The sequence below is a fragment of the Colossoma macropomum genome, unplaced genomic scaffold (genome assembly GCF_904425465.1).
Source record: "Colossoma macropomum unplaced genomic scaffold, Colossoma_macropomum, whole genome shotgun sequence".
In the NCBI taxonomy this organism is placed as follows: domain Eukaryota; kingdom Metazoa; phylum Chordata; class Actinopteri; order Characiformes; family Serrasalmidae; genus Colossoma; species Colossoma macropomum.
The window spans coordinates 39114895-39130097 of NW_023494803.1; the positions used below are offsets into that span (position 1 = coordinate 39114895).

The 15203-nt window shown below is 40.4% G+C and overlaps 1 protein-coding gene across 1 annotated transcript in view; it reads right to left on the reverse strand.

Annotated features, from left to right (window-relative positions):
- dicer1 (dicer 1, ribonuclease type III) overlaps nt 1–12095 on the reverse strand; it is a 40639-nt gene extending 28544 nt beyond the window's left edge. Inside the window, exons 1-4 of the mRNA XM_036593939.1 lie at nt 12014–12095; nt 1707–1758; nt 1029–1150; nt 70–258 (exon numbers count right to left, since the gene is read on the reverse strand). Of these exons, the coding sequence (XP_036449832.1) occupies nt 70–183 (114 nt within the window). The 5' untranslated portion in view covers nt 184–258; nt 1029–1150; nt 1707–1758; nt 12014–12095. The remainder of the gene's footprint in view (nt 1–69; nt 259–1028; nt 1151–1706; nt 1759–12013) is intronic.
- Between the last annotated feature and the right edge of the window lie 3108 nt (nt 12096–15203).

Sequence of the window (15203 nt, forward strand, 5' to 3'; positions counted from 1 at the left end):
AATAACTAATAAACTACTTTGGCACGATGCAGCCAAAAGCTCTTCTTGACACCGTCTCTAGAGACTTGCCTGATATTTCCTTGGTGTGTATATGTTGTCGTGGATAGCTTCCTGTTGCCATGGGAGACCAAAGAAGGGCCCCATGGGTGAGGAGGCAGGGGTCACCAGCTGTAGTCCTGCCATGCTTAGAGTTTCTGAAGCAGGGGGCCTCCACTCATCCAGTGTTTATCTCATTTCATCCTGGTCTTCTAAAGCTCACTGCACAGGAAAAGACCACAGTAATCAGCTCTCATTCAGACTCTCAGACATAAAGCTTCACTTTGTTCTCCCGGCTGCAAAAAAATGATTAAACTTTCGACGGATAAAAGTAAAACTGTAGTCAGCCAAAGAGAAAAACACCAAAAAAACCCTGAACATGGCAAAAATACTTTTAATGTTGTAGCAGTCATTTTAAAACCTTATAACTCAAGCTGTTTTTTAATAAACACTAATATTAATATAATAAATCAAACAGGAATTCCTTTACTTTTTCCCACTATGTGGTGGTGATAGGAACTAGACACCTGAAGAGTTTAACGCCTCTGAAAACTCCCTCAAAGTTACACGCCGCCCGATGACTGAGGCATTATTTTACACCAGATTTAAGATAAGATTTTAACTTATTTGTATATCCATATATCGAGCAGATGCACATGCAGGGCAAAAACAGTACCCAAGGAAAATATATCTTTTCAGAAAAAGACACATAGGTTCACTGGTTGTTTAGGATGGTCAATAAAGGTTGCAAGGTAGCCTTATTTCCAGAAATTGTTATGTCCATTTAAAAAGCATGCATTTTTTGCTTCTCCATAAATTTAAAGCTTATCATGAAGTTTTATGTCTACAGTGTTTGCAAAACCTGACACCTCCTGGTTGCTCTTCCAATAAAGAGGAGAAATAAACCCAAAGAGATGAGTCTACTTGGTACCGTCTCCTGCTCTACGCCTTTAAAAGTGTTGGTGGTTTGTAACAAGCAGGTTTGTACTCACAGGGTATGTGTTCAGCACGATGCTGTGGGGCCAGGGAGAACTTATTCTGGGCTTCATCATCGGCGCTCCTCACTCAACGCATTCAGCAACCCGTCCCTCCCCCAGACACACGGCCAGAGGGTCTACAGCACAGAGACATAGCATGTTACGCGCACCATCCGCCATGTGCACACAGCAGAAAAAAACAAACACAGAGAAAAATTTAGGCGGATGATAAGTGAGAAAAAAAACTGGCTCAAGCAAGAATTTGTATTAAAAATATTCTAAATGATCCCAGGTGTCACATCAAAGGCTTACATGTTATGAAAAATGTTAAGGATATTAAATATTATGCGCACATTTCATTATTTTTTCCTCTTTTCTACATAATAAACAACACTTTTATGATCAATTATCTAAAAATACATTGATTTATATCTGCTTAGAAATGGCTATAAAAATAGGGGCCAGTTTCCCAGACTAAGATTTAGCCTAGTCTTAGACTAAATTTCAGTGTCAGTGGTGAATCACACTGAAAACTCTATTCTATACTTAGGCTTAATCTAGGTCTGGAAAACTGACTGGGCCCTTTTGTTTTACAGTAGAATGGCATATGACCTACACTGTCTAGTCCTAACTCAAATAAAGCTTCATCTGCTTTTTTTATGATTTAATACTTCACAGAAACGCATGTATCACCTTCACACAGTTGATGGGTGGTCACAGCCTGAGACAATATTCCTTCAACGTTCTGAAAACAAACCAGAAAAATGACATTATGGACGTATCTGTGGCAAAGGCATGGCAGCTGAATCTGGATGACAACTGGCTTGTCAACACATTTCTGCCGCACTAAAATCAAGACCAAACGTCCCCCCACCCCTCGGCAGACCGCCGCTGCTCTACACAGCTGCAACGCATCACAGCTCAGCGGCGAAAGCACATTTGCTCTTGGTTAAAATCGCTTTCAAAATCGGTGTGGGAGTTCATGAATCTAATTCAATCACACGCTGCTCAGTTTCAGCTTTTTTAAAACGCTGACACACATCTCTTTTGGTCAGTGACACATTCTCTGCTTTAATGCCCCAATGAAAAATTTGTACTTGTGTTGCGGCTACATGGCTGCCCATTTTAACCCAACGGTACAGGAGGGAAAGAGCACTGAGGGTGATGTTTAAAGTCTAGAGAAGAGGAGGATGCCTTCAAAAAGGTGCCACGTTTTGAGCCTCCTTTTAAAGCAAAATCTTTGCCTGAAGTTTTTGTCTTGGTGGGGGCAAGAAAAACACTTGTAGTGCACTGAAGGCCAAAAAAACAAAACAATAGTAAGGAGGTTTTAAAAATGTATTAGAACATTATTTTGTGGCAAAAAAAATACATTTTAAAAAGAAAATATGGTTCAACAAGTTATAAAGTTTTAAAAAAGTGTTAGGGTAACTTTCTGGCAGTCGAAATCAAGCATCCTTGTGGTGCAACTTTTGGGCCAAGGGCCACACTTCGGACCGTCAAAGTGATAGTCTGATTTAAAAAAAAAAAAAAAAAAACAATTCTACGCAACTTTCCATCCCAACTTTGTCAATTTTTATAGATAATATTACATCCACATCCAAAACCACATAAGCAAGCCTATTTTGAGATTACTTAACAACTCAAAGCAATTTAAGGAAAGTGTGTGATGTTAGGTTAGCTACATTAGCCTTGCAGCTTTGGGCATCTCACACTATACGACTGGTTTTTGCAGAATTTTTTGGGCGAGTGAAATATTGGGGATCACACACGACAACCTTTAAGATGAAACTTTTAAGTACTGACTGAACCTGCGCAAACTCGCGAAACCACCCGTTACTAGGAGACGCAAATAAACAAACGTGGAGCTGCTGCCACCGTTTTCTCTGGCAGGTAAACGTGTACGTGAGGCTCATGGATCTAAAAATGTGATCAGTGGTGTTTTTAAAGTTTTAAATGTACATAAACCCGACTGTGTTCGTGTCTTAAACTCGGCTCATTAAAAAGCTTCGCTCCACATGTGAGACTTCACCATTTTTCTCTGTTTACTTGCTGGATTTTCTTGTTTCGCCCTCTGAGTTTTCATTGGCTGTTGCAGGAGTCTGTTCAGATTGAATCGTTGATCAGTTTACACTGGATTTCACTCAAAGGTCGGGTCAAAAAATCAAACATGTTTGATAAACTCTGACTGGTCTGAAACGCGATCAGGAGGCAAAAAAATCTGATTCTGTGCCCCTCGCACACGACTCTATTCTCTCTCCAACTGACCCCAAAATCTGAGGACTAGAGCCGACCAGCAAAGAATCGGGCCAAAAATCGAGGGAAAAGTCGTGTAGTGTAACCCCGGCTTAACCTCATTCCTGTTTCAGGCTAGCAGGCAAAGAAATAACTTCTCAGCCACACAGTTTGGACAGTCTTTGTCAATTTTATGCCAAATAAGCCTTGAAAGTTTGCAACCTCTTGTAATAAAATCCTGTAATATTACTCTACTTTGTAAGTCGACATGGTTCTTTTGATGTTCTTTTCAGGTGTCGTGCCAAATTCTGTCTCGCTGGCAGAATCAGACTTCCCTTCGTGTGCACGTGCATCATGCAGGCTTATGGACGCTACAGATTTACACACAGAAAGCACTGAAATCATGAGTGCAATCTGTAGCATTCATACGCCTGCATGACGTGCGTGAACACAAAGGGGATTCTGGTTCTGTAACCTTTAGCTCTTCAACAACTGCATGTTTCCATGCAGCTGTCCAAGAGGGAGCTCAGAGCACAGTTTATACACCGATCAGGCATTAAGACCACCTCCTCGTTTCTACGCTCAGTGTCCATTTTATCAGCTCCACTTACTATATAGGTGCACTTTGTAGTTCTACAGTTACAGACTGTAGTCCATCTGTTTCTCTGCATACTTTGTTAGCCCCCTTTTACCCTGTTCTTCAGTGGTCAGGACCCCCATGGACCCTCACAGAGCAGGTACTATTTGGGTGGTGGATCATTCTCAGCACTGCAGTGACACTGATGTGGTGGTGGTGTGTTAGTGTGTGTTGTGCTGGTACGAGTGGATCAGACACAGCAGTGCTGCTGGAGATTTTAAACACTGTGTCCACTCACTGTCCACTCTATTAGACACTTCTACCTTGTCAGTCCACCTTGTAGATGTAAAGTCAGAGACGATAGCTCATCTGCTGCTGCACAGTTTGTGTTGGTCATCCTCTAGTCCTTCCTCAGTGGTCACAGGACGCTGCCCACAGGACGCTGCTGGCTGGATATTTTTGGTTGGTGGACTATTCTCAGTCCAGCAGTGACACTGAGGTGTTTAAAACTCCAGCAGCACTGCTGTGTCTGATCCACTCAGACCAGCGCAACACACACTAACACACCACCACCACCACATCAGTGTTACTGCAGTGCTGAGAATGACCCACCACCCAAATAGTACCTGCTCTGTGAGGGTCCATGGGGGTCCGGACCACTGAAGAACAGGGTAAAAGGGGGCTAACAAAGTATCAGAGAAACAGATGGACTACAGTCTGTAACTGTAGAACTACAAAGTGCACCTATATAGTAAGTGGAGCTGATAAAATGGACAATGAGTGTAGAAACAAGGCGGTGCCTGATCGGTGTATGTCTATATGTTGTGCTGAATTTTTGTTCATCACGAAAAAAGATAAGCCTACAGCCCTGCAGTAACATCAGCTGATGGTCAATTTTTCCTCCTTAAAGTTAACAGATTGTCTGTTCAACAGCCCCTCTGGACACTTCAATATCAAAATTAGTCAGAATGAACATCTTTAGTCTCTGAATTAGAGTTTTTGCCAAATTATCCCTTTAAATTGAAGATGACGCACTTCAAGAACCATTCTGGGCGATCACAGAGCAGGTGAGGTTCTTCAGCAATTGCAGCAGATGCACAAACACAACACAGCGAAGGTTGTGGGACGACCTGCTCTGATTGGACCCAGCACACGAACGACTGCGATGCCAGACAGGCTGCATACCGTTGAGGCAGTGAGGTTCCAGAACAAAGCCATGAGCATGACCTACATTAGCATGCCAATGGCAGCTACGACTTGGAGAGACCACGTCAGCACACACTCGAGAGCTTCAAGCCTCAGTCCAGGTCTTATCTATACATCTCAACAAAGGCAACCACACGGCAGAACATTAGCACTGCCAAAGCACAGTTCTCAGCAAAGGAAAGGCCTGAGTTAAAACTGGGCCATATGGCAAACGTATAGCCCATCATACCTACAGACACTTTCATAAAACACAATATATTATCATCATGATATTTAGTTTTTTTTCAAGGTCAGGAACGAGTCGGCAAGGACAAAATGCCCCAGCAAAATGGCAACACCATATTTTAGAAAGATAAAACGCTTTATGGACAATTAGAAATAAACAGAAACAAAGCAGAGTAAAATAAAGTAAATACAAACGAAGAAATGTCACCACGGGGTTACATCCAACCTGGTATTTATTATTATACAACAGTTAGTTCCAGCCACTCAAGCTGATTGGTTGAGAAGTGTTTTCACAAACGCTGTATCACTCCGCCTTCAACAGCTGTAGGAGACGCTGAAGCCATTTGAACGTTTTTACTTCTTACTTTGCCACAAACAGAAAATGGACGCTTTAAGATCTCATTTGACCGACAGCCGATTTGGTCAGACTCTGAAGACGAGACGACACTAAATTCCCAAACTGTCATCACCACTGAGCAGCTTTTCAGTCGGCAGCTGTGACAGAAGAACAGCTGAACATCCTGGAATCAGCCAGAAATGAACCCAATACCATTTGCCAAACTAAACAGGCTGTAAGATGCTTTACAGACTGGCTGGAACAAAACAACATTAATACTGATCTGGCAAAAACTGACAAAACTGAGCTGAACTTGATATTGCAGCAGTTTTATGGCTCAGTCCGATTCGGTCAGACTCTGAAGATGAGACCACACGCTTGGCGAACGGTATTCACACTGTACGTCTGAATCGGCCATCGTGTGCGAACAAAGCCTGCGATTTATGTGCTCACACTGCACACGAAAGCCTTCTGAGATTCAGCCATGTGTGCACAGTTCCATACCGGACAAACAGTGCACTAGTTCGGTGTAGAAGCCAGATTCAGCCACTGACAAACTGCTACACCAGCTTTGCTAACTTGTGCCACACTGTGCACTGAAGCTGAAGAGCAGGTGATCTACAGACAGACATAAAACAGAAAAAAAAATAATAAAATCACCGTATTTACTTATACCTCGAAATTCAACTCAGTCAAACGGAGCAAAGTCGGCATACACGGACGTTGGTGCCGCAGATATGGACTTTTTTCCCCTGTGTAGGAGCGACTGGTTGTGATTGTGTGTGGTTTGGTTGCGACTTTGAGAAATTGGTTCATGAAGCTGCTCACACGTGGGACAAGCGACCAAAATTTCTGACATGTCAGAAATCCACTAGACAGTCCGACTACTCAATCACAGCTCGTTTGGGCAGTTAATCGGGCAGTTTGGGCAGTTAATCGGGCATCGTTTCCCCTCTCGCACTGCATGGCAAACGACAGGCAATGAAGCTGAAAATCGACCCGATCATGAAATTCAGTCGGCTCCGACCAAATCGGGCTTAAACACGGGCTAAAACTGCACAGTGCACACCTGGCTTTGGTCCTGTTAACTGGATGCAGTGCAGTGCAGTGCAGTAGCACTACTGTGGCTATTTTCTTTTCCAACTTACCAAACAGCAGAAAGGCTAAATATTGTGATGCACACTGTGCATTGCGAGAATAAAGTATCGTGACATGCTATCTTTCCCCATCGCCCATGCCTAACAGGTAGCATTTGTGAAACAGGCCTAACAATAACAGATCAGACCGCCCACCTTTGGCCTCAGCACAGACTAAACAAAGCTAAAAAGGGAGTAAACCTGGTTTCCCTTTTGGACAAGTTGTTCAAGAGTGACAAAGATTACTGAAAGAGTAAAGTGGCTGGTGGATTCAGTGTCGTAGTCTATATGTCTGCACATCAAACAAGAGCAGCTTATTGTCTTTCTGTCAAAGCTGTACATCACTCAGTTGTGTGCTGACATTTACTCAGTTCAGTACAGACTATGAAGCCATTCGGCAATCAGAAGCACCACAAACTCACATCTAAAGACAGACTGACATCTAAAAACAGAGCTCTAAATTTACCTGTCACTCAAAACAAAAACCCAAAGGCAAACTATCACTCAAGCCGGACCCAGAAAATAAAGGGCAGCTTTTTATAACCTGTGTTTTCCAGGTCTCATCAATAATTCATCACTGATTACATTACTGTCGCTTTAATTTGAAGGCAGCAATGCATCCATTCGTTGAGAAATAACATTTGTTGAGCACATGTGGCGCACAACTCCGTGCTTTGACAACACACCGCAGTGGACCTGACGTTAATCTGAGCTGCAGAAACTAAAGCCAGTGTTCAGACTTCTAATTCACTCCACCAGGTGCAAAACCACTTTTCCCTCCTTTCTTTCCAAGTCATTTGTTTATCATGCACTGGTGAGTTTGAGCAGAATACAGACCGCTGTACAGGCCCTGCGTAAGAAATAAAGAAAAAACAGGCCTGCAATGATGAACAATAACAAAAATAAATCCAAATAACTTTTAGAACAATTTCAATGCCATGGAAATGAAAATGAAGATTATATTGGAATGACACAATATATACAATTTACAAAATACAAGTATTTTGAAACTGGGTTGAGACCTAATGGTGTAGGGATACAGATGTTTTCAAGCTCAACACACTTTCTGATTATGAAGCCAAGACCTGTTACGCTGTTCGATATTTTAAGTGTTACAAATGTCTCGATTGTAATGAACTACAATTATATTCTACACAGAGTGGTTTGGCCCAGTTCTCAAAAAACTTCAGTAAATCCAAAAAATATGCCTCAAAAATCACAACATTTATGATTAAAAAAGCCCAGTAATTAGAATTTAGGTGGGTGCATATAAGCCACGCCCCTTCTCCACCCACTTTACTCTAACAGGCTGCACCCTGAAGCCCCTGTTTGATCACCAAAGATTTCTACAGAAAGACTGTAAATGGTAAACGAGAGAACCTTGGAATAGAGCAAGAGGCAAATCCGAGATTCAGTTTTATATTTCGCTACACTATTTTGTCAGGACTCAATACAGTACTGAAAGTTAGTGATGCACTGACATGGGAATTCCTAGCCGATGCCAATATCCAATAATCTTCAAGCATGAATCTGTCGATGCCGAAGCTGATGACGATACATGCAAAGTCTAGAAATTGGGACAGAATCCACGTTAAGCGCGTTTATTTTTAGCAAGTCTCAAATGCAGTACAATGAATAAAATGCACATATTTTAGCTACGTTCACATCACAAGCCTCGTTGCTCAAATCCGATTTTTTGCTCAAATCCGGTGGTTCACACTCGTTTAGGTAAGTGATTCAAACCTGTCATTAATGTGACGAACCGGTGTCCTGAAATGACCCTCATGAGATCATCCTACTCAGTAACGTCACGTGAATGAATCACCTGCATCATCAGCACAAACTAACGAGCAGAACGAGCTTCGCTGAGAAGATCATTAACTCTGATCAGCTCTCAGCTTCATTATTAGAGCGAGACGAAGGAGAAAAAGGTGAGATGAGCTGCTTTTCCACCGTTTACAGGCTTTAAATTCTGTTCGGCGCTGCTGCCATGGTAACGCTGAATGATGGTGCACGCAGTGGAGAAAAGCACATGAATTCCGATCTGAGCGTCACATTAAGGTCACATGGCCACAGACTGGATACGTATCTAGGACCACATATGAAAGTGGCTCAGATCAGATTTAAAAAGATCAGATTTGTGTCCACACAGCTCTGAAAACATCAGATCTGAGTCACATTAGGGCAAAAAAAAAAAATCTGATTTGTGCCACTTCAACCTGGTAATGTGAACGTAGAGTATAATACACACATCACCGCATATCAATTATTAAATATTTGTTAAACCTAAATCAATAAATGCTGTTTCAATGATATACCATGGAAAAACACATTTTTAATTCATATTTCACATTCATATAATTTTGTGTCACAAAACCAAACACATATATCCCCCTTTTCATCCTACAGCAGTTTAGCCCCGCCCATTCACGCTGTTATGAATTGTTATAAGGAGTGTTTCAGCCCAGGCAGCTTCATAAACAAGGCACAACACAGGGCAGCCCATCAGATCAGAGCTCATTTACATACATCAGTCATATAACAGCCTGTTCAAACCTAAGGAATAAAGAGAGTTTGAAAAACTGTCAGGTAAAAATTAATCATGACTGCTTCTGGTACATAAACGCATATAAATGCAAGTGGACCACAGTAGTACAAGGCAGTATGTCATCTGTGGCAGTATATCTATACCAAGGGCATATCAATTATGATTTTTTGTTTTCAGCAACAGAAATAGATAATCATTATATTTAAAATTACACTCTATTCCTTAAAATTAGAGATGCTCTGCTGTGGGAATTCTGGCCCAAACGCTTATGTTTTGCATATATGTGCATGTGCCAGTGCCAACATATATGCATCCTAGCAGAAATATACTGCATAGGTTTATCTTAAGTGCAATATTAAGAAGAAAAGAAACAGAAAAAAAGCTATATCAGGTTTGTAAGACTTTTTTTGGAAGCAATCAGAAAGCATCACTGCGATACTGTGATATACAGCACCGTGCACCTCAGTGCACTGTTTAAAACCATTTTTCCAGAAAATAAGTGTGTTTTTGCTTGAAAAACATCATATCATTACAATAAATACAAATACAGCACAAAGAGACCATTTTTTCAAAAAGTAGTTATTGAGCTAGTTTGATGAGCAAAGCTTGGTTCCAGGTTTCCTCCAGCAATCACATGGATTTGCTGAAATCCATCCACAGCAACTGATTTAATGTAATGATGCACTGATTAGCCAATCAAGATGTTGGATTATTACTATAACTAATACCACCCTTCCTCAAGGAAAGGCCTAGAAATGGTTAAACTGGTTCAAAAGGTGATTCTAAACTTGGTATTTTTTCAGCAAATAAATACTTAATGATCATATAACAAAGACTTGTACTGTATTTGGAAAATACCTTGACAGTGAATGTTATCAGCACTGCCCTGGACTATCCCCCCTCCCTTAAATACAATACAGCTCCATAATCATTATTTAAAATACCTGCAGGGCACATTTAGCATCTCCCCACAAATAACACATTCTCCTTAATCAATAAACAGCTTTCTGCTCATTTTAACACTTAGGATCAGTTTTCAGGGCAAGGACTGGACTACAAAGCCCTCCGAATGACGGTTCTCCACTGAAGATGTAGTCCATTAATCCTTCTCCAGGAAACGACCCAGAGAAAGCAAAAAGAAGAACACAAACGAAAAACCTCTATGTACTGCTAAACAGATTCACCTTTGACAACCTGTCAGGGTCTATGATCTGAAATCTAATCAAAACTGCTTTAAGTGGCTTTTAATCCGAGCCAGATTTTTCACAATTTTCAAAGATCATTTTCGAGCTTCATATGATCCACAAAACCACAAATCTCTGCACCTCACCGAGTAAATCATGTGTGCAACACATTTAGCATTTGATTAACAACACAGCGGACCATCAGTACAAAACTAGACAAGAGATGCTGGAGATAAACTAAATCAACCAAGTCATTATTATTAGTGATTATTATTACTACTATTACTATTATTACAGACAGCAGTCTGGATATTAAAGGAACAAAAGCAGTAAATTAATACATCTCAATTCTAAAAGAAGCCTAATTATCTTCTACACAGACTGGTTTGATTCAGTTCTCCCCCCCAAAAAAAATCACAACCCCTTTGACAAAAAAATCCCAGTAAAGAGAATCTGGGTGTGTGCTGGGTGGCTGAACACAGTTGACCGTAAGACAGGAAATTAGTACAAAGCTGGATAAGAGCTGCAGGAGATAAACCGTATCGACTACACTGTTATGAATTATTATTAGTATTAATAATATTTCAAACTGCACCCTGGACATTAAAGCAGTAAAGGCAATACAACAGTACACACTTAATGAAACGTTAAGCATTTAAAAAGTTAAATCGTAAAAGTTGGCCTTAAAACCAGTAAATACCAGTAATAAAATGATGCGCTTAAAATGAGTTTAAGAGGAAAATAACGGCTTAAATATTGTAAATAATGTAGAAGTGCCCTGCAGGCCTCAGGGCGACCTTGGCCTTGTGGCTGCGCTCATTTAGAGCATCCAAATTCAAACTTAAGTGACGCATCTTTCCATAAAATTACACCATTCAACGGCGCTTTTAACCGTTTAATATACGTTTATAACCTAGGTTTTATTTTTGTCACGTTTAATAATTATGATTTTCTTTCTCCCTGACGGCACAAGAGCGACCAGAGGGAGAAAGCTAAGCTAAGCTAAACTAAGCTAAGCTAAGCTAACGTAGCTTAGCTGCCAAACCAAATATGTCGTTATTTTTTATTTATTAATTTTTTAACACTAGCTACTGATTTTCCTACTGATTTTAAATAAGATGCTCCGCTTCGTTGCTGAACGCCTTAAACGAAAACTGAATTTTAAAATAAATAAATAAAGTAAAGAAAATACCGAGCTAACAACGAGGCTGGAACAGGCTGCCTGTTCGCCAGCTTCTCGTTCGCATTTGTCCCGTTCCACCTTAAATAGTCCATCACTTGCACTCTGGCGGCTGAGGTGCCAGGACGTTACTGCTGGGCCATTTAAGGTGGAACGGGAAACTTCGAACAAGAAGCTGGCGAAGAGGAAGCTAACTTCGTGTCGCTGCTTCGCTTCGCTTCGCTTCGCTTAGCCTGGCTAGCTAACTGTGTGCAAATGGTTATTTATGACATTTTGCGGCCGTAATTTATAGTTTTTAAAGCCTAATCCGCAAAACAGACGAGTGCCAAACAGACGGCGAGGGTGTAAACGATGAAGAGCGGAGTGATCACTTACTGTACGGGGTTTAATTTCGTGGTTTTATTCGTGTTTTGTCCGTGTGTCTCTCCCTCCTGCTGCTGGCAAAAACTGAGAAAAGCAACCCCACGCAGTGAAGCCAGAACACCAAACTCGGTGACTTTTATTTTATATTAAAAGTCTCCTTAAACCAAAACGTCAGGAGAAACTCCATTCAAAATATATTAATATTAAAAAAATCATTTACCGTCTTTGTAAAATATCGCTGAACATGTACATTATCTACATCACTTGCAAAATATGTCTATAGTAATAGTTTAAGATAATAATTAAATAATAAAAAATACTGTAATAGTGCTGTTTTATAATATACTGTAATACTTGTGTATCTTGTAATATAGTGAACCTTTGAGTTCCCTTCCCAGACCATTCTTGTTATTTTGTGTGCTAAATAAAACAAGTGATACTTAATTATATATATATACATATATATATATATATATATAGAGAGAGAGAGAGAGAGATAGATAGATAGATAGATAGATAGATACAGATCAGGCATAACATTATGACCACCTCCTTGTTTCTACACTCATTGTCCATTTTATCAGCTCCACTTACTATATAGGTGCACTTTGTAGTTCTGCAGTTACAGACTGTAGTCCATCTGTTTCTCTGCAGGACCCCCATGGACCCTCACAGAGCAGGTATTTGGGTGGTGGATCATTCTCAGCACTGCAGTAACACTGACGTGGTGTTGGTGTGTTAGTGTGTGTTGTGCTGGTTCGAGTGGATCAGACACAGCATATATATATATATATATATATATATATATATATATATATATATATATATATGTGTGTGTGTGTGTGTGTGTGTGTGTGCTTTTTCTACAACGACTGAAATATTTAAAAAGGACACAGTCTCCATGGTGACTATTACTAACTGCCTGAATTTGCTAAAATCCTATATAAACCCGTGTTATTTTTCATAAGGGAATATTTGCTAGTAAATTAGACATACGTTTAAATTTGCGGCTTAGGTAAATACGTGATTGCTGTTTCTCATGGATACAAATCTTCAGAAAAAATAACGAAAACGGAGTAATTATTTAAGATTATTTTATAAAATGACAGAAAAACAAATTACTGCATCGCTGTTTCTCGTCACAAGAGGGAGTCAGAGTTCTGCGGGTTATTCTCGACCGCTTGGTGGGGCTGTGCACACAACAAATCCTGCAGTTCAGGGTAAAAACTTCACACCCAGAACCCTGTGACAGTGAATTCAGCCACTTCTTTAAGGTGCACCCACTGCCGACACAGACGTTCGGTTGCACACATACAGCTTATATAATCTCCATAGAAAAGCACCGACCAATAGAATGAGACGCTCTGGAGCAGAAGCACATGAGCCTAAGGTCACCATGCCCAATGCCAAGCGTGGGCTAGAGGGGTATAAAGCCCCCCTGAATTGGGCTGTGGAGCAGTGGAACTGTGTTCTCCAAGGTGATGGAGCTCTATCCAGTACCTTTGGGATAAGTTGGAGTGATCCAGAACTGACCATCCAACATCAGTACCTGACCTCACTAATGCTCCTGGATTCGATTGAGTCCCTCAACACCTTCTGCATGTTAAGTTTTAATATTGTTATTTATTGTTATTTAACAATATTTTGTGTTTTTTAAGAAAAAATAAGTAATTTGTTTTAAATACATCTTCTTTTATAGGAAAAAAAATGGTTTAAAAAATTCTAATGAATGAACATTGCATAATAACACATGCATAACAGGTTTATAGCATACTTAAAATGTATATGACGTTTCTGTTAACGTACAACATTCAGTCACTGCCAGGCCCTGCTGAAAAATGGCCATTAAAATCATTTTAATATTATAACCTAATGGTTTTGATTACTGATTGGAATTGGATTTATGGTTTCCAATAGAGACCAATAGTTTCCTGTAGAACACGTTTAGATACTTTAGACACCTGTAGACACCATCAATGCATTTAGAATCAGCCACTGGTCACCTGTTAAACCAGATCCAGAAGGTACACTGTGATATCAACCCATTAAAAAGCCAAAACACATTACAAAACCATCAGGAACCAACAGAAACAATGGTTTCTGTCAGCAGGGTGGCCTAGATTTAAAACAGTTCCTGCACAGAATGGCTAAAATCCAATTAGCAATTAATCTGAAAACTGACTAAACAAAATTTCAGAGCCGTGAAGTGAACAGATTATTTTAAACCGAGTGATAAAAGTGCTGCTTTAAAATTTGACTCTTATTAACTGGTTCGTTTATAAACTGCGGCAGTCAGGACGGAAGCCATGACAGTGCGCATGCGCCGGTGAACACATTCACTCTGTACTATAAATTTGGCCATTTATCCATCAAATTTGAGTCATTTTAATAGGATTTTATATTAAATGCTACTGAGGCTTATTTCTCTGAAACTGAGTCATTGTCAGAGGCAGTCTAATCTGTCCTGTGCAGAGCTGTTAGTCTTGGTTGTGAGTATGTTGTTGTGGAACTGGTTTACATCAAAATGTCGTATGTTTATTTGTATTTATTGTTTGTTTACTTTAGTGATGCTTCAGTGGCTGCTTTTAAAGTTTTCGTTTTGGTGTGAGCATCAAAGTCGAGCAATAGTACAGTCGATTCCAAAAGAATCGATTCTTCGACTCCAAAACGTCTAGGAGTCGGCGTTCACGCTTGGCCAAAGACTCGAAGAGTCGAAAGGCTTGGAGTCGACTCTTTAACTCTGTTTTCTAACGTAGGTAATTGGCTCCAGGAACATTTTTACAGAGGGGTGTGTAACACTTCATCAGCGGCCCCCTTAATGTGTTGGTTAAAGTGAGTCGAAGAGTCGACTCGATCGATTCCACTGGTAGGAGTCGGGAGTCGGTCTCCTGCAGGTTTCCATGGAGATCTGCGAAGGAGAGTCAGAGCGAGAGGTAACTATGGCAACGCGTTAATAAAAGATTGTAAACGGAGCCGATATGAAGTTGAGGTCTCACTGTGTTTATCTGGAGAAACCAAACTGCGCTCCTGTTTACTGATTTGGATTTTACTGAGAACAAGAAGTCGAGTTACGATTCTGTACCAAACACAGCAGAAATTCAACAAACAATAAATAAAAACGAGACAGAGCAGAATTTAATAGCTTTAAAAGGATCAAAATCACTTAGAATCTTGCAGTTGAGGCGCTGGAGAGTCCGACGGA